This window comes from Apus apus, chromosome 7 (assembly GCF_020740795.1).
Source record: "Apus apus isolate bApuApu2 chromosome 7, bApuApu2.pri.cur, whole genome shotgun sequence".
NCBI lineage: Eukaryota > Metazoa > Chordata > Aves > Apodiformes > Apodidae > Apus > Apus apus.
Window position 1 is genome coordinate 19,154,051 of NC_067288.1, and position 19,941 is coordinate 19,173,991.

The 19,941-nt window shown below is 40.5% G+C and overlaps 1 protein-coding gene across 4 annotated transcripts; it reads right to left on the reverse strand.

Annotated features, from left to right (window-relative positions):
- Positions 1-800: 800 nt before the first annotated feature.
- Positions 801-19,623, reverse strand: PTGFR (prostaglandin F receptor). Of its 4 annotated transcripts, none has more exons than XM_051625612.1 (3): positions 19,587-19,623; positions 16,766-17,613; positions 801-2,900 (listed from the first exon to the last, which is right to left on the reverse strand). In XM_051625612.1, the coding sequence occupies exons 2-3, from the start codon at positions 17,552-17,554 to the stop codon at positions 2,595-2,597; spliced, it is 1,095 nt and encodes a 364-aa protein (XP_051481572.1). In that variant the 5' UTR covers positions 17,555-17,613; positions 19,587-19,623; the 3' UTR covers positions 801-2,594. The 4 variants fall into 4 exon arrangements, with proteins under 4 accessions (XP_051481572.1, XP_051481571.1, XP_051481573.1 ...); XM_051625611.1 differs by lacking the exon at positions 19,587-19,623 and adding an exon at positions 18,722-18,793; XM_051625613.1 differs by lacking the exon at positions 19,587-19,623 and having other exon boundaries at positions 801-2,351; positions 2,646-2,900; positions 16,766-17,620.
- Positions 19,624-19,941: the final 318 nt, after the last annotated feature.

Genomic DNA, 19,941 nt, shown 5'->3' on the forward strand with positions numbered 1-19,941 from the left:
CTAAGGATTTCCTCAGTCATTAGTCAGAAATGAGATTCACTTTCTTCCCACCAGAACACTTACTGCCTCTGCCTGCTCCAGAGACACTAATTACTGCTTAGCAGTAAACAGGCAGCTCGTGACTGCTCAATCGTTAGCCAACCTCCGAAGAAGTCATCAGCACAGTACTAAGCATACTGCCCTTTTCCCCCTGCCCAGGCAATACTCAGATCCTAGTGTGAAGCTGTTCTATTGATTTTTTTACAATCTCATCTTCCATAAAACAGATAATTTGATAATCATACAGCACATCACTGGCTTTTCTGTGCAATGAAATGCAATAATAAATCAGATCCTTGGTGGCTGTATCCTGAGGTGCCCCTGCAGGCTGCCACACCACTGGACAAAACAAGATACCAACAGTAAAACTCACAATTTTTTCAGGATTCATAGTGTAAGTGAAACTAATCATAGCTAGTGTAACATGTTGGCAGGTATTTGAATAAAAACACCTTAAATCCAAACACAGAACTCCCCCAGCTCCACTTTTATTTGCATTTTCTAGGCATGGATCATCAGAACTTGACCTTGCCCATCTTACACAATCAGCTGCACTGGGCTGCTCATGTGACAATGAAGTACAGGAACACTGGCACCTCCTATCTGAATTCTCACAGTTCTCCTCTCTACCTTCACAACTGCCATCACACACGTGAAGGGCAGAGGCTTGCTTCAACCCACAGTAAGGTTTTTTTGTCATAAGGATTTTTTTAGCAATTTCAGATCTCTTTTGCTACACAGAAATACCATAAGTCTCAAGATACAGTTTGATAACTTTTAATGAGGCTCTGCAATTTACACTCAATACGTATTAGTACACAAAATATAAGAAATCACATATACATATAAGCTTTTGTTTGTTTGTTTTACAACCAGTATGAACTACACAAGCTACATTTATTCACATAACAAAATGGAACAGTGATGAGCTTCATTTACTGATCAAATATCTCAACAATTTATGGACCAACACTTTTTGCAGCTGCTAAAACAACTATCTTTCATAAAGAACAAATAATTTATGTCAACAGATATATTGGTATCACATTCTAAGAAATGAAAAAGCCAAACTGAGCACTGACAGAATGCTTCCAGATTTCAGCAGAACCCATGTGAAGCAACACTGCAGAGCTTCTATCAGAATAAAATCTGTCCACAGTTTATCAGTTCTGTGACTAAAGAAATAAATCACATACAGAAATTCTTTAGGGTAAACAAAGTCATTTCATTTCATTACAGGGTTATTTAACCCATTTATTTATCAACCTTTTTAAAACAAAAAGGAAATAGCTTTTAAAACAAAAAACTGAAATATTTAAACCTTTTGGGTTTTTTATTTTCTGACTTTAAACTCCTCTGACATACAACATAAATCTAGTTTGTGAAGAGTTTTGGTCCCTCAGACTGTCTTCTTTGCGAATCAGTTCTTAACTACTTTGTCCAAATACACTAATGTAGTTATTTGAAGTTCCTCCACTACAAAGTCTCTGATACTCTCATTTTGATTTTGAACAGAATACAGTCACAAAACCCAAAGCTTCATTTAGCAGCATTAAAGGCAAAGGGCCTCCTCTGTAATGTCCTGCAAACTTTCTGGTACTTTGAATTATACTGAATGTTTTTAGCTCTTCTAACACAGACACTGCAAAAATTGACCATGAAGTTTGCTTTCACAAACACAACCAGGCTCACCGGGCAGCTCCCTACAGAGGTGCTCCTTTGGTCACACACAGTGTGACCTTTCACAAAAGAAGAGGTACCTCATGAGGCGTTCAATATATGCATTTTGCAAGGGAACTACTTTTTTTACAGACTAACCACAGCTTTATGTCTGTTAATTTCAACAAAATTTGTTGAAAGTACTAAATACTGACTGATAGATCTAAAAATGTAATTGTAAGGAAGCAAGCTGACCCACTTCTCTGTTCCCACAGAAAAGGAACACTTACACTGATGAAGATTGCAGCTCTCCCAAAACTTAATGGAACAAGAAATAATTGAGAAGTCAAATCAATTAACCAAGCAAACTGGATCATTTAATAAGCTGGGCACAAACAAAATGTCTTTTATGCATCCTGTTGGAAAATGCAATGCACAGAAGTAAAGAATACCCTTATGGAAAGGATGGTGGACTTTACCCTAGGAAACAGTGACTCTGCAAAAATGTGGGAGTATCACTGGGAGATAAATCTACCCCTTTTAAAAATCACCTTGGAGATCACTTTTGCACTTGCATGTGTTCTCAAGATGCCTGCTGTGCCTGCTGAGAATTTGGTGGGAACAATTATATGGAACCCTGTTCACTTCAGTACCTGCAAGGAAAAATACAGAATAATTTATCATCCTACTACCAGTTTTGGACAGGATGCATTCTAAAGGGAATTAAAACATTCAAGTGCATTTTTTTGGAGTAGCAATATCAGACCAGTAAGCAACAAGAGCAAACCACTCACAATTTGAAACAAATGCTAAACCACTGAGCCTTGGAATTCACTTTAAGGTATTGCCCATGAATGAGCATTGCCTCCATCACCTCTTCATACACCATGATAACTTTAGTGCCCTGTAGAGCTGAGTGGCTGTAGGTTTATCTGTTTGGAACTTACTGGTGACTCAGATATTGCTGCAACCTTCAAAGAATTCTTGATGGAGCTGAGTTCCAACATGTGTAAGTTTATGATGTGTGCGCCACAACATCCCCTTGTGATCTTGTACAGGTTTTTAAGTACAGCTTTCCGGAGAAGAATGTACACCCAGGGATCTAAAATCTGATTCCATGTTGCCATTCGGAGAGCAAAAAGTATTGTTTCACAGGTCTCCTTTGAACGATTCTCATTTATCCCGATTCTGGCCATTGTCACCTGAAAATGGAACATTTTAAAATTATCCATCAGGAAAATACACCAAGACAGCATGTGTATGAGTGAAATAGTTTCAACATTATCGCTAATCACACCTTCACAGCATCAATGCATCCCAGTTGCAAAGAAAATACTTTCAGTCATGTAACATTTATCAGCCTAAAAACCCTCAAAACACAGGAGATTCATGTGCCTGTGTGTGCTGAACCTTGAGCAGAGGATGGCAACCAGCTACAGAATAGCCTCCAAAATACAGGACTGATTTGAGTAAGGAATAAAAACTTCTGCAGAATCTGAGCTAACAAAGCATCCCAAGACCATTCCAGTGATGGATTTTTTTGGGGGGGTAGAGGCCACTGGTAGATCAGAACATTTTATGAAGAGTCTTTACTTTTTCACATTTTCCAAATAAAATCTGCATAAGGAATATAGCACCTTGATTTCATCAAGAAGATCCACACATTTTAAGCTGCAACAGAACACAATTTATGGACACCAGAGGGTTTAGAGGTTTATTGGAAAATTTAAGCCATAGTGACAACAGCCACCAATACCCCTCCTCTTGCCAAAGAAGACACAGAGGGTTTCATTCCCCTGAGGTGATACTGCACATGGACCACCATGAAACACCACTGCTAGAGCAAACAGTTTCACATGAGTGGAGGCTTTAGTCTTCCAGTCCAGCTCAGCAGGACTGCTGCTGGCAGAGCTACATCAGTCCAGCAAGTTGTGTCTGGCACCCCAGCTCTACAGAGCTCCAGCCTTGCCTTTGACACAGCAGCCCCAGTGACCGATCCACTGCTGGGGCTCCTGCCCTGTAGAGCCCTCCTGCACAGGCTTCTGCCACCGAGCCTTAGTAACCCGAGTTCCTGTGTGAAGAAAGCCTGACCCCGCAACGCCAGGAATCTGCCAGAAGACACTAAATTATCTCTCTCTGTTATTAATGTTAAAAGCACATGAAGACTTTTTTGGTAGAACAATGAAACACCAAGGCTTTCATTTCCAAAGCCTTTAAAGTGATACAGTTATTTAACTAAGGAACAGAACATTTTACAACTGATGCTACAAGTAAACTTATTTATTGGGTGATGAGAGGTAGGGTCAGTCTGTCTGAGTGCAGAGGGTCAAATTTTCACAAAAACACATCATAAAAAAGAAAACAATTAATTAAGACAGAAATTATTCAATATTCCACCAAACCTATTTTACTACTTTTTAAATGCTTCTCTGTATTCCTACACCCCACCTATAGCTTGCAGGTCACCACAGCTGAGTATAAACTTAGGTGGAACAGAGTGAAAGCATAAAAGGAGACTGTACTTGCTTGATTAAGCCTTTGATCAAGCATTTTTGTATGGACACCTATGGGAGCAGCAGAGAGAGCCCACAGGAACATTCCTAAAGAAGCTGGTAAAACTGGCAGAAGTACAGCTGGGAACTGGTGCAAGGAGGAGGAGGAATGTCTGAGCACCAAGCCAACAGAAACACTTACAAATCAGTTCCCTGAATCTGCCTTTCACCCCACAACCGTAGGGCGCATTCCTCTCTGACATCATCAGTCCACCCAAACTTGGACAACTCCTTCAGCTACTGCACAGGATGTTTTCTCAGGACAGTCCTGTATTTTATTTATTCAAGGTCCAATGCTACAAGCCGAACTCTGAGGCAGTGCTCCTTACTCCTTACTCATGCAAATAGGACCAGGCAACAAACAACAGACCACCAGAGCTCACAGACCAATGGTCTTCTCTGATATATCCTATGCTTGACTTCATACAGCTTCCTAACCTGCTTTCTTCATGTACTTCAAAACTTCGTTTCTCCAGACTTTGTAAATTTTTTTTATTTTCTCACATGTCATGTAGCAAACTTGTGAGATTCCTTTCTGTTTAATAGTAATCACCTCTAAGTAAATCCATTCATTTGCTGTTCAACTTGCTGGCTCAACATAAAGTACTTGTGTTTCAATTATGGCTTTTCATAAATTACATCAGGACAAAAAGGAGATCTGATACATAATTTTATGGAGTCTGATACTTGGAGAAGCTTCATCTGGAACATTTAAGTTACCTTTTCCCACAAGTAGCAAGAAAAGCTTATATAAAAATCCAAGTAGCATTTTGCTGAGTTATCCAACGTTTATATGGACAGAGCTACAGTATGTCTCCCTGGTTTGAAAAAAAAATTAAAGGGCCACATGATGTAACAAGTACAATTCAAACTTTCTTTAGGAATGTAACTATAAAAGCATAACTGTAAATGTGCTTTATAAACCAAGGCTACCTGCTTGTAAGATACAAAGTTGCTCTGACTTATATTAGTCCTTGTTAGTTTAGGGAAAGACCTGAGAATTCCCTAGCCCTAAAAATACATACAGAGAAATCAAATTTGTGTCAAGCTTGATATAATACACTAAACTTCTCCAGCCTTTTTGTCCAATTTTAGGCTTCACTAGCTCACTTTGCAAGATCCAGAAAGTCTGATGGAAAAGTATTAAAAACATTTTGAAATCGCTGACTTCTAGAATTTTACATTTAGCAGATAGCATCCGAGAATGGCAGTCTCCCTTAGGGACAGATCTCAGTGCAACAAACTGAAAAAAATTCCTCCAAAGCTGCACACCACTCTCCAAATATAAAGAGAATGTCTTTTATTTCCCTTCCGACTGGATCTCAATTATATGGGAACAACTAACAAGCTAAATGGCAGTGCTGCTTAGTCACATTCCTGTTAGCACTGAAGGACAGCAAGTCAATACAAGAAGCTGACTTTACAGCTAGTTAGGAAATAAGGCAAATAGTAATACCATTTTGATGCATTTCAGCACATAGGCTCTTAATCCAGATTCCATCCTTGACTTCAGGAAACTGGATAAAAAGCAGTCACCAAGAGACTGACACAGCAGAGCAGACAGGCTGATTTTTGTTACATGCAAACAAAAATCCTAAATTCTCTTCCTCTGTGCCTCAACCTTCAGGCTCCATTTCCCTGTGGAAACTTTGCAGACACTCCCAAACCTCCTCCTCTTCCTTTAGATTTTAGTACAAGCAGTTCTAAAAATTTCCATTAATGGAAGAAAATCCACATTTTTTTCAGTATTTGCAGAGTACTTACATTTTGTCACCAATACCTATGTTGAACTCAGAGGTGCATATCCCTTGCTCCTAAACCACATGGGACTCAAGGTGATATTCTACTGGCTATGTCCCACTCCATGGAAACAAAATAGATATAATTACTTTGAATTTCCAGAAATTTTTGGAACTTCTATTATTCCCCCGTGCTACAAAGAAGTTGCAGCTTGCTATAAGCAAGAGCTGATTAAAAGATTATGCTTTGTAGTATTCTATAAACACAGATTTTAAGGAAAAAATATGCAAAACAGAGGGAGAGAGAAACAAAAATGTATCTATCTTCACATTTTATGTACCATTTTATATATTGTAGGAACAGCTGCTAGAAAAGAAACACAGCAAATTGCCTGTATCATTACTATATAGGTATCACAGTCCATAAACCAAGCCTTTGCTGCAACAAAGCTGAGTATGCTTCATTTTATTTTTTATTTGATTCTATATGTCAGCTGAAAAGCAAGGGCTTCTAAGAAAAACATGTAGCACACAACTTCTGCCATCAAAACGTTAGTACACACACCGTACTACTTATGCTGCATAATGCTTTTTATCTTCTAGTTCTGCAACATGTTTTTTCCCATAATGTTTTCCTTTCCCTTTTAGAGGAAAAACATCAACTATACCTTCAGTTTTTATACATGAGATGATCACTTAGCCTAGCAAGTAAATTTTAACTAAGCGTAGCGATTCTGTAAAATATGTATATTTTAAAAGGAATTGGAGAAAGCAAAATGCACTACTACATTTCCCTCAACATTAAGGTCCAGAGGGTACTTTTACGGGCATATGTAATACTTCCATGTGTAAAGTTTTGCAGGTCAGCTCTTGACAAGTAGCAGCAAAGTCAGGGAGTCCCTTTTTCTCTCATTTACATTTCTGTGAAAAAATAAAAATGCAAGTAAAAATTAATAACTAATCCACTTGCCCACTAATTCAGTTGTGGAAAAATCTGTATCTACCTCCTAAAATCAAGTCCTAGTCCAAAACACATAAATCAAGGATGGTAACTACCACCTGCCATGATACACATCCTTAAACAAGCAAGTTTACTGATTATCCCATTAAAGGCTGCATCTGAGAAAGATATTTCCCCTCTCAAGGTCACAGTCTCTCTCAGAAAACACAGAATCCAAATAAGAAAGAGACAGAAAAGATTCAGATGATCAAAGGTAGCTGAGCTTGCAAAAATATTTAGTAGAAGTTTATTTAGCCTCCATGTGCTCCATATTCACCCACCTTAAAATGGAGCTGCTTTAACCTTTTGGAGGTATCGTGAAGCTGAAGGCATGAAGAGCTCAGAGGTGTTCCTAAAGCACCACTGCTGTGATGAAAGTCAAAAAGTATAGAGAAAACACAACAATTCCCACAAAGCAAATGCAAACTGTTTCTAATACAACTTCCTCAGACACAGCTGATTCTGTAACCTGTTAATTTCTCACAAGCCAATGCTGGTGCTTCATGACCATGGTACCACTCAGGCCACTCATGTGCCTTTTTCTCATGTTGGCAAGATCAAAGCCTGGAAATGGTGTGTCCAAGCACCTATCTGAATTGGCAGGGCAGATCTCATGTCAGCTGAATGCCAAAGAAAGGACTGTAGTGTAGCAGCATATATATAACACAGCAGCCATGACATTAAATTAAGGCTCTGTGGGTGTTCGCCGCAAGCGGCTCCACTCCACAGCCTCGCTGTATGATCACTCCTCCCTGAGGCCACTCAGTTCTCGTGAGCTTTCTGTTCCTCTCATGCAGGCTCAGGTCTGCAGAGAAGTAAACAATCTATTGCACTCCATTATGGTGCTGTCAAAGTGTAACATTTTAACCATCTGCGTTTTTACAGCTTTATACTAAATATTATGCCAATATACTTTGTGAATGAACTTGTGGAAACATCATTTGAAATTACATTTTTATTTTTATTTAAAGAAGTCAAAATTACTGCAATGTAAAGTGTAAAGTGTAAAACAAATATTAAATATAAAGTGCCATTATACTCACTATTTATATTTTATTAACTGTCTCTGGCATTATCCTACTCTATATAAGGCAAGAATGCAATTACAAAGTAAACCTCATGAACAGAAGGATTTCTCTGTGTGCTTAAACTTAAAACATCAACTGAAACTGAAGGTTTGCTTTTCTGTCCGTTTTCCTCCTAGACACTACCTATTTGCATCTGGTTTGCAGTAACTTGAATTCTGATTGGGCTCAAATGCAATATTCCAGGTCACCTCTCTGTGTTTCTCTGAAAGAATCCAGGTATTTCTACCTTGGATTGGTATTCTTTTTTCCTTTTCCTTTCCATCGTCTTAGAAATACTTTGGTTCAACTAGTAATGTAATTATTCTCACAATTTAATTGATTAACTGATGCAGGAACACAATTCCAATGTCATTCAAACCCATCCCTTGGAATGTGTCTCTGGATGAGGCCTTCACACAGCTCAATAAGATCAGGACTTAAGAGCAAGGTGATGAGCTGCCCTCCACTCCCTGCTCTGTCTGGAGTAGACACAAGCAGTCCAGCAAGAGAGTCTATCACCTACAGCACCACTCAGGTACATTCAGGCACTCAGCTATTTCACCTCATCCTATACGAGAATGAATATGAAAGAATTATTCACAATTACTAAAACTTCACTGCAGCTCCTGGTGTAAACCTTTTCAGCAATGTTCTGCTACCTGACCATTCCTTTTTTAAGAGCACACACACAGGACCCCAGAGGGTCCTGTCCTCCCAAGCACTGTGCACGTTTACAGTAAACAGGCACCTTCCATCCTCAGGGACCTTCTAACCCAAGTAACCAGCTGCAAGTCAGCAATTGCTGAATATTTTAATGTAAAATTTAAGTCTTAAAAGCACATGAAATAAGAATTATTGCTCTGTTTTAAACCTAAACACCATATTTCTCAGAAGAGGATCCAAACAATGTGTGCTCTCAGGCATGAACTGATTCTACCCTGCTATTAAGACAAATAACTTCTGCTAGAAACCTTTAAAATCGCCATGCAAAACTTAAGATCATGAATTAACACCATAACAACAAAATAAATATCTCACAGAGCATACAAACGTATATCATACACTGACGTCTGTCACGTTAAACCTGGTGAGGATGGAGGAGTTTCTGGAGTTGTTCCATGTTAGTGTATTTGTCCTGGAGATTTTTCAGCAATGAGTTTACCATTTAAAGATGTTAGATAATCAGGAAAAAGAGCTTTCCTAAAATAACCATCCAAAAATGGTTATGTCATGCATGATGTTCTCCAAAAATGGCTATGGAGTGTATGATATTTTCAAGTAAAAAAGGCCTGAATAAGTGTAATATCTAGGCAAGAAAAAGAATCCACTTTTACCAAACAAAATTGGAATGTGTGTCAAATTGACTTCCAGCATAGGATTCAAAAACTTTACCAAATAAATAAATGAGAGGAAATTTATCTGGCTGAAGTTCTCAGAATTATTTTGTTTTTGAGATGCCAACTTCAAATTTGACAAAAAAACCTAAAATTTTCTGTGAAAGTCATTGACATCTGTTTGGAACAAACCATTGGGTTTGAATTTACGTATCTTTATGGTTTAATTCTGTGTATATAATATAAATTTAAAAAATCAAATGGCAAGCAAGTTTGAAAGAAAAACGGTGCCAGGCTGTTATGAAAATGCAATGTTCTCTCCTGACTGGAAATATGCCTTTACTTTTTCTCTCCAAAACAAACCAACCTCATTGTATTCTGACAGCACTGCACTTTCAGGAAAAGGCTTTACATAAGTTTTTCCAAACAGAAGTAAATATAGATAACAAAAACTATAATTATGCTTCCCTAGAAGCCTCTGGAAAAGGACAAAAGGACAATCTATGAATCTCAAGTCTTCTTCCTCCCCTGGTTTATATCACTACTGCAGGACAATATGCTGACCACTGACCATTTCTTCTGCTGAACTTTTTTCCCGTTGAGAGAGTATCTCAGCTGCTCTACTCCCTGACTTCTGGGACAGGGAGGCAAACACTTGAGTTACAAATATAGCCACAATTAATAGAGTTTCTAAGCACTATGATCAACTATGTCCTGGCCCACACTTCAAAACATTTTTTTAAATTATTCATATTTCTCAGAAAGGCTAAGGCCTGAAAGATCTCTACAAATTGTAAAAGATGAAAATAGGAACAGACCAGTTCTAAACACTGAAACAGTACCTTTGAAATCCATATAATTTTAGCTGAGTATACTCTATAACAATGCTCATTCCATTTCTCATATAACTTGGTAGAAATTTGGCAGCTGCGCCTTTTAAGAAAAAAAAAAATGAAAGATCTCTACAATCAATACTAAAAAAAAAGGCATTAACATCATATCCAAGGGTTTCTAGTATCATAGAAACACATCTGAACAGGTGGATTGAATTTTTTAATGCACTGTATTAAACTTTGTTACTGTCTTTCTGTAACCACGACAACTTATTTCCATGGAGTATTTTCATGGTGACATACAAAAGCACACTTGAACTGTCTGAGTTGCTGCTTAAACCTTATTCCACAGGAGACTAAGCTAAAAAGACACTTCTGTCTTGAAACTAACAAGAACTTAATCAAAATGAGCATTCTCTTTCCTCTTAAGCCCTAAAATGGCCATGATTTGATGGAGTGAGAGCCATTTTTTCTAGTGTAGCTTGAAAGACAAGCGAACTCATATGAGATTGTTTTATTACTATTAATTCCCGAGCAACTCAGGAAGCATTTTATTCAGTCAAAAAGCTGCTCCTGTTCTGATTTCTTCTGATACACCAAGGCCCGGGAAGAGGAGTAACAACCTGCAGGTGACAATAAGCATGACTGCATTGATGCTTCAGACTAGAAATAAAGAGGTGTATCTAGCAGGCCTTCTGCTAGCAAAAAGCTTTCTGCCATTCCTTATGAAACTGGTTCATTTATTTAAAATCATTGTGGCAGAAGTGGGCTCTTGAGGTGGGCTTGAACCCAAGAGATGCAATGAGAGCATCCAACAGGTGTCCTGTGGAGGTCCTGCAGCAGGTCACCTCCCCTGTGCCCATCAACCTGCTGCAGGCAAGGTGGGAAGTGCAGCCCAGACCCAGTTCCAACCACATCTCCTTCACTCTGGCACTACAGCCTGTCTTTGTATGGTGTCAACAGACAACCCTTCTAGCAAAACATGAAAGTAATTCAATTACAAAAGGCAGCACAAACATAGTCATCACCTCTCATTATCTTCTTAAAAATCTGAATTTTGAGACAAGCAAAGTGTATTTTTACCCTGCAAAAGTAACTTTTACAACAGCATTCAGAGCTGCAAGGTTAGCTAAACACATTTTAGAGTATCTCCTCCAGTCTTCAGAAATGGATGGCAGGAAATTGAAAGCCTAATTTATTATTTTTCAAAGGAAAAGATCACTCTTCTTGTTGATGGTGCCTATGCACACACAAGTTGCTCACTGAGGCTGCAGCATTAAACATATTTTGACCACAGAGACTACTCTCTGCAGAGAAGCTCCCGTGAGATCTGGGGTGGGGACACAGGCTGACACCAGCCTCACTGGCAAAACACAGACCTGCACCTTGGGAAATCTTGTGTCTGCTTCTCCTCAGCTGCATTTTTCAATTATGAAAATTACCAGCGCAAGAGAAGGGACAAATTTTTCAGTAACTATTTTGTTGTAGGGAAAATATAACCAGCAACTTTTGAAGGCATACAGACACCATTAATAAAGCATTAAGCTCAAATAAACTATCCCCATTGCACATATAAGCATAAGGTAGTATAAAAGAAATTTAAACTTGTATACAGAAAACAGGAACAGAGGGAGACATTTCAAGGTTAATAGGTATGAACTCCTGGTAAAGTCTCACTGTGCAAGTATATACATGACTACACATACAAAAAACACTAAGATGAGATGCACAGAGGACTGCCTTGTACAACAAAGTACTTGTTACTGTATTCAATTACATGGCCTAGAACTTAGTTTAAGATCTGCAACCCACTGACCTCCTCCAGCACATACCAACCTTGAGCCTGTCCCAGCACTGAAAATGCCTGGTGGAGCAACCAGAGCAGGATGGGCTCTGGGGCAGGGGTGTTCTACTGAGAGCATCTCTGTCAGCTCAGCTCTGCCCTTCTTGACACCCCCAGCAGCAGATTCACTGAAGAACCACTCAGGCCAGCTCTGGCAGCTCCTAGAGGTTGGGGTGATTCAGCGAACTGCAACCTAAATGCAGCCCTAGGTGCAAGAAAACCAACCACCAAACCTCATAGTAAGAGACAATCTGAGGACAAGAAGTCAGAGTGAGTTCAGAGAGACACAATTCGCCTAACAAATTGGAAAAGGAAGAGATGACAAGAGAAGAGACTGCTAGAAATTAATCTAAGGCAGTAAAAAAGCAAGTGAATAGCAGCTGATTTAATTATATAAAATAAAGAACTGAGGTATTTAAAAAAAAAAACAAACCACACACACAAAAAATAAACAAACAAAAAACCACCAGAAGGAGCAGCTATTTTCTGCAATAGAGGGGAGGTAAAACCAGAATGAAAGCAATCAGATAACAGCATGGAAACAAGATCTTAACAGAAATAATTTAAATGTAAAAGTATTTTTCCCAGGCTGTGTTCTGCACATGAAAAAGATTAGACGTTTCTCCATATCATAATTTGTCCCTGTAGATAAATTCACTCAGAAATAAACCCCTCCGGTCTATAATTACAGTGAGTTCACTTCGCTACTCCAAAACCAAAATTTAAAGTACGTTTATCCCTTGAGCCCCACAGAATACTGAAGTCAGAACTTGCTCATATGAACAGAGCTCCATAAACAAGCTGTTTCATGACAGGCCAGATGTTAAGTCACAACCAAAACCAGTTTTATATAACAATCTGTTTCATCAGAGATGCTTGCCACAAAATACTCCAGCCCTACCATTAGCTTGGGGAATCCAATCCCTAGGGACCAAATTTATGCAGCCAAACATATCCTTCACAAAGGGCTGACTACAGCAAGGATGAAAAATGATTCCTTACTACACAGAGAAGTTGATGTTACTATCTTTGTAACGTTTTCCTGGAATTACCCTTATCAAAGCAAAGTTATTTGGACTTCCAGAACAAATGTGCCTCTGCAAATCATCGACTACATATCAGAAAACTTACAAATTCCACTTGTTGCTTTTTTGGTGAATTCCTTCCTGCTCTCAACTCCTCAAAAGGAAATAAATGTTCCCTCATGAGGGGTGAAACAGGGAATACCCCTCATTCTGGTAGATTAGATTCCCACACACAGTGGCAGAAAACTTGAAAAACCTGCTCATCTTCTATGAACAAATGGGATGGACCTTCAGGAAGGAAATCAGAAGGAAGACAAGAAATCCAAAGGAAGTCCCTGTCCAACAGCCCCAGGCAGATCTTCACATGAGCCAAACCATGGGCCCTGCTTCTGAAAAATGCTCCAGATCTCCAGGGTCCTTAAAACAGAGGTGATGCTTGATGATAATATTCTATATTATTATACAGAATATTAAACACTATATATATATATATACACACACATATACACTGATACATAAAGGCACCAAAACAAATTCACTATCATCGAGCAGGTGCAGAAGTCAAGTTCAGTTCCCCATCAGACACCATAAAGAACAACCCAGGGTGTTGTGCCTCTAACGTTATATAAAGGTGATCTTAGCACAGGACAGTAACTGAATAAGTCACTCCATTCAGAAAAAAAATAAATTGCAATCTAACAGTGAAGTAAAGCTGCAGTTGGATTACAGTATTAGATAGACTTGATTTTGGTAGCCAGGCATGTATGACAATTGACGTAACACCAGACTAGATTAAAAACATAAGAAAAATAAACAATGCTAACCCACCCTCAGATGGAGAGTCACACCAAATAAATCCAAACTCGTGTATATGCAAACCACATGTGGTACAAACTGCATTACCTTCCTATGCTTTGTCTTCCAAAGGCTTGTTTGGTTTCTAATCCCTTTGGTTTATATTGAGGCAATTCACTCTCGCATAACATTTTGTTCTGCATACTCTTTGGGATAGAGAACATGAGTAAAGTTTGCAATTCAAAGATTGACACTAACTTCTAGATTTTGCTTTGAGAAAATGTTTAAAAAGCAAATGAGTGCAAAACAAGTATGTATATAGTTACTTTGCTAAATAATTTCACCTATGAATACCTGCTCAGATTTACTTCAAGATTATTTTTTTTTTAATATGCTGATTATAGAATCTAAACAACTAATTTCACAAATTAAAAGCCCTGAGAGGTTGCAGACAAATTAGATGAGTAGATCTGGATCAGCAATTCATAGTAAATTATACATCTTGATAAACCCTGGATCTCTTCATTGTAGCACTTTAGCAGTACGTTCCTGGCAGGGCTTTGGTCCACTGCATCTCTATGCTCCACTGCAGTCTGACAAAGCTTGCTAAATCAATGCTGTGCTTATCATTCTGTTTGTATTCAGTGAACACAATGCTATCAAAAGAATTTCTGGGTACTTCAGAGAATTAACTTTGAGGATAAACTCCAGGATCCTAAAAGCTAAGAAAGGTACTACCCACCAACAACCTCGTCCTATTGCATTTCCCAAACAGTGGAACTCTCTGTTTAGAACAGTCATTGTTCACTTCCTTGATATTTTGTTTCAAGAGCTAGGCCCTACTTTACATTAACTTTTTTTTAGCTTCTCATTTCTAATGTACATTTGTCCATACTGCAGAACTATTTTCCATGCTGCCAGGCTAATTTCCATGATAGTTTGGCTCATCTTATTTCAAAAGAGATCCAGAAGCAAAGCATCGCGAGCCCAGAACACACTGGCAGATTTCCCGCCCGATGAACCAGAATTGCTGTGTACCAGCTCCCACTGCAACACGTTCCCCTAAACTGCCCAGCAGAAAATTAAGCAAGAAGTCATTCACTGCTCTTTACCACCAGCTGATGAAAATGCCAAGCTCTGACAAGGACTGGGGAAAAAAAAATGCAGCTGGAATAATAATTCATTTTCAACTACAACTTAGATGAAACAAACGTAGTGTTGTGATTTCATTAGATTGTAAAGACTTTTTAAACTATGTTTTTTATCATTAGTAAAAATGAAAAGGCGTAACAAAATAATCAACACTGAAAAAACAACCACAGTAGTAGCAAATTAATGTTATATGTTGAATAAAATAAATGTCTCTTTTGAATTGAAAAAGTCTATAGCTCTTTTGACACCCAAGGGCTTTAAATAAAAATAAAATCATTCCAACCTTTAAGGACAGTTATTTTAGTTGAAAATAAACATCAGCAGAGGATAGTATGCTGTTTTTTCATGAAAAATAAAATCATTATTTGAACTACTTTTTATGAAAACCATTCTGTGGCTTGCCCTGGACAAATTTCAATAGGTGACCGGGTGTCTAGAACTCAAAACAAGTTCACTACAAAAGCTTGCTATACTCTTCTCACGTCTTTGTTCTCTATACGCTACAGCCAGGACACTGACAAGTCAACATGAATTTAAACTATGCTGCAGAGCAAGTCTAGAAAATCATTAGAGAAGCAAGGGACAATTCTCTGTGTGTTGAACAAAACTGAAAGAGCTTTTGTGCTTTTCAGTGATGCAGAGATTTATATCCAGACTCTCTCCTTGAAGTCTGCGTAGATGAGATATAGTTGGATCTGATTCAGATTTCAGATTTAAATTTCTATATTTATAAGCTCAAACCTAAATTGCTCCTCATTCATATCAGTGGAAAATTACGGGACCTTGTTTCTAGGAAAAAAAAATCCCATTTCATATTACTTGTGACTTAACCTCTCTCACTCTAGTAAAAACATAACTTTTCTTCACTCACATTTACTACAGTAAAACTAGTGACAGTTAATACCAGCTTTATAATGTCATCATACAATAGGAGCTGTTGTACCCCTTTCCCATATCCTAATCCCACTTCCTGTGACCGAGCCCTCTGGCAGGGCACACACTGACATGAGCACACTTCCCGCTTGGAAGGGTGGCAGTAGTTAACAGCAAGCAGTGTTAAGGTACAGCCAAGACAGCTGAGAAAGCACACCGACTGCACAGAGCAGCTTAGCTGGTCATCTGTCAAGCTTACAAAGCCAGCTTGGTCAGGTCTAAACCACATTTTTATTTTGACCCACTACCAACCGCTGTTTTTTAACATGACTCTAAAGCTAAGCACCCAATACTCTGCTAATGGAGTGGAGAGTTTTTATGTTCCTAACTGTTCTTCCGTAACACAGTTTGCAAGTAGCAGTAAACCGTAGTAATAACAAGGAACAGGCTAACATAAAGAAAAAATTATAGGAACCACAGTACAGACTAAACAGACTCGCTGCTCCAAGATTTCAATGAATTTTTGGTCAAGCTCAGTATTTGCTCTGATTTATTATAGGCACTCTTCTGCTACCACTGTCTGCTTAACAGCACTGGAAAAGAAATTCCTCACAGTCCCTATACATTTTCCTTAATCAATCTGTTTTGCTTATGATCAGAAGTGGAGAATAATTACCATTTTTGTTATAGATGCAAGGTACATAACATTATGGACAACATGCTGCAAAATTAATAGACTGAAGAATGAATGGAGCTGTTATCATAGCTAAAGTGCCTTAAAACATGGAGATAAAAAAGTGTAACTTTTATACAGTGATGTGCATTAAAAATTGGCAAACACAATAGACTCTTACCAGGAATGGACTCCAGCAAATGCAAGAAACACACATTATAGCCAAGAGCTGAATGATCATTTCAAAATGATGAGATCTGCCTTGTCTTTGTTGACTTTTAAATTTGACTCTTAAGAGGGTAATTCCTGTGACAGCATTGCACAAGAATGAAATAGCAAGGGCCAGTAACCCAAGGCAAGAAAAAAGTAAGAGATAAAATCTGTCTTCCCAGTCCTCAACATGTTCTGTTTTATAGAAGCACCAGGTCCTCGATGCTTGAATTTGATAGGCTCTAAACCTAAGAATAGGCAGCAAAGCTATAAGAACAGCAAACAGACATACCATAGTCAACATCATTTTCACATGTTTAGAAGTCATTTTTGTAGAGTGAAATATTGGCTTAGTGACTCCAATGCACCGTTCAACGGCCATCACGCTGCCCAGGAAGAGTGGGCACAAACCAAAGAAAACCATGCAGATGCCAAAAACACTGCAAAGAATGTTGGACTGGTTAAAGCGAATCCAGTCCTTATCTGATGCATACACAAACACGGCGATGGCTCCATTGATGAGGTGGCCAAAGAGATCTGTGACAACCAAACCACTGGCAAGAAGCAAAAAGGAGGCTTTCGATTTCTGTCTAAAGCGCTGATACGCCTTCAGGAGAATTGCTATTGCAAGGCTGTTGGACAGAATTCCCACTGTCATGAAGATGATTGAAAAGAAAACTGAAATCTTCTTCTCTGTGTGGCAGGTTGTGTTTTTTAAGATTCCAAATCCAGCGAGCCCTGGTGATTTCGAACTGTTCATGGTTAGGAAAGCAGAGGCAGCCCTCAAAGCATGTCAGCAGTCTTGCATTCGAAAGGCATCTGCAATATTAAAACCAAATATACACACACTGTAAAAGGCAAACCAGTGTTCAAATGACATTTGAAGTTGAAATTCCATAATACTAATCTGTGGTACAAATCTCATTTTCCATTTTCTGAGTGATATGATATGGCATCATATCTTAAGTGCATTAGTCACAGGATAAAACAATTAGCTGCATGCATTATACAATGCAGATATAGTGTACAGTATCTTCATAGTCTCTGCACTTATAAAATACACAAAATTATGTATAAAATATATAATGGTCATGTACATATATTCAGAGAAACCATATAAAACATTCTTGTGGCTAAGCTACATATATAAACAAATGTTTCTGCAACATAGTTATAGAATGAAAGTATTTCTCATCCCAACCACAGTCAAAAGTTAAATACTCAAACTGGAATATTTTGAGATGATAACCACATTGAATTTTACTTCTCACTGTTAAGCATTTATTTTCAAAACAATATCCTAACATCTTCCAAGTAATTCTGCTCTCATAAGTCAATGTTTTAAAGCTTTAACCTAACCAACACTGGAGTCTCCAACCTCCCTGTACCCCCCTCACTAAAGCACAAACTTGTATTTTAGACGCTCCCTTATTCAGAGGCCAGTCTGCAAGTTACACTTTATCTCCCATCCCTCCTCTCAGGACATTCCTACTGGCAAAAAACTTCCCGTGCAGGGAAAGGAAAAAAAAAAAAAAAAAAAAAAAAAGGAAAGAAAGAAGAGAGCGGCCTTTAATCTTGCCCAGTACAAAGAGGCGGTGAAGTCGCTCAGTTTCTGAGCTGATCAGAAACCGGGCACGCCGGAGCCAGAGGCATTTCTAGCGGTCAGGTCTAGAACGGGAGCGCAGCCGGCAAACTCCTCACCGCGGCACCGGCCGCTCCTGACCCCTGCAAGAGCGGCAGCCGCACGCACATGGGCAGCTCCGCTCAGCCCCGCACTGCTCCGCACACCTCCCGCAGCGCCCTTAAGTGCCCGCCGCTGCCGCCGGGGGCGGGGCAAGCCCGCTACACCGGGCACAAGTGCCACCGGTCCCGGCTCCGCGCCCCGTCCCCGCGCCTTCGCGCCCCGCCGGGCTCCCACGGCTCTTACCGGACGGCGCACACCGCTCCTTCCCCGCCCCGGGTCCGGTCCGGCCCGGCCCGCCGCTCTCCTCCGCCTCGCTCCGCGGCCCCGGGACGAGGCGCGGCGGAGCAGCGCGCTGACCCGCCGGCCGCGCCGCTCGGCTCGCTGCCCCCCCGCTCGCCGGCACCGCCCGCCTCCTTCCCGCCCGCCGCCTTCCCTCCCGCCCTCTCCGCCCGGACCGGTGCCCGGCCACCCCGCAGTGCCCGAGGCGGTGACGCTGCCCAGTCCCATCCCGCCTCGCCGTCTCTCCGCGGCGGTCGTTGTGCGGGGCGCCCGGGGGACTCCCAGTGCGCCCGGGGACGCTGCACCTGCCTCCCCCTCCCGCCCTCCATCCAGCGTCCCTGTGCCGGGCCCTTCTCGAGGGGCTGCGGGACAATTGGGGCAGCCGCGGAGGCGCCCGGCTCTGTCCCAAGGAGGTTAAGACCCTGAGCTCAGCCTTCCCCGCCGCGGGAGCAGGGAGAGGTGCGGGGAAGGTGGGGAGAGGTCCGGGAGGGGTGCAGGGCGCTGAGCCCCCTGCCTCGCTGTGCCAGGGGTGCAGATGTTCGGCAAGGAGGGCCGGGCTGCCTTGTCACATCACGGCGCCAGACGACAAGGCCATCGAGGTAGGCAGGACGAGTTCTTGTCCGGCTTTAAGCCACGGCAATAGCAGCTCTTGGGGCAACCAAGAGACCAGATCCATGCTCTGCCGCAGCCTCGTCCCTTCACTTCCCACGTGCATCTGCCCACCCACCCCCTTCACCAGCGCACAGGGACCTAGGGAGGGGTAGCCCCCAGGAATGCTGCCAGGTGATGCCACAGTGCACAGCACTAGACACACGCCCCTTGCACCTACCGGGTCGTGTAGAGCTGACGGTGCTCCTTGGACCATTTCTGCACTGGAGCAATGTGATGAGAACATGGCCAGACAGTGAGTCAGTGATACTATGGTCAAGGCTGGAGATCCAGAGGTTCTTCATTTCCCATCACTTTACTCAGCCTGTTACAACTTGAAGTTACAGATAACTTTTAAGTTGCCACATCCATCAATGTTCAGGACTACCAAACAGACCTGAATGGGAAGTTTTATTAAAACTTACTACAGAAATAAGGCAAAATATTAAATCAAGGTGAAAATACAAATTCAAGCTAAAGCACTACAGGATTTGTTATGGGCAAGAATGATGGAGAACTTGTATTTGTTTCCACTG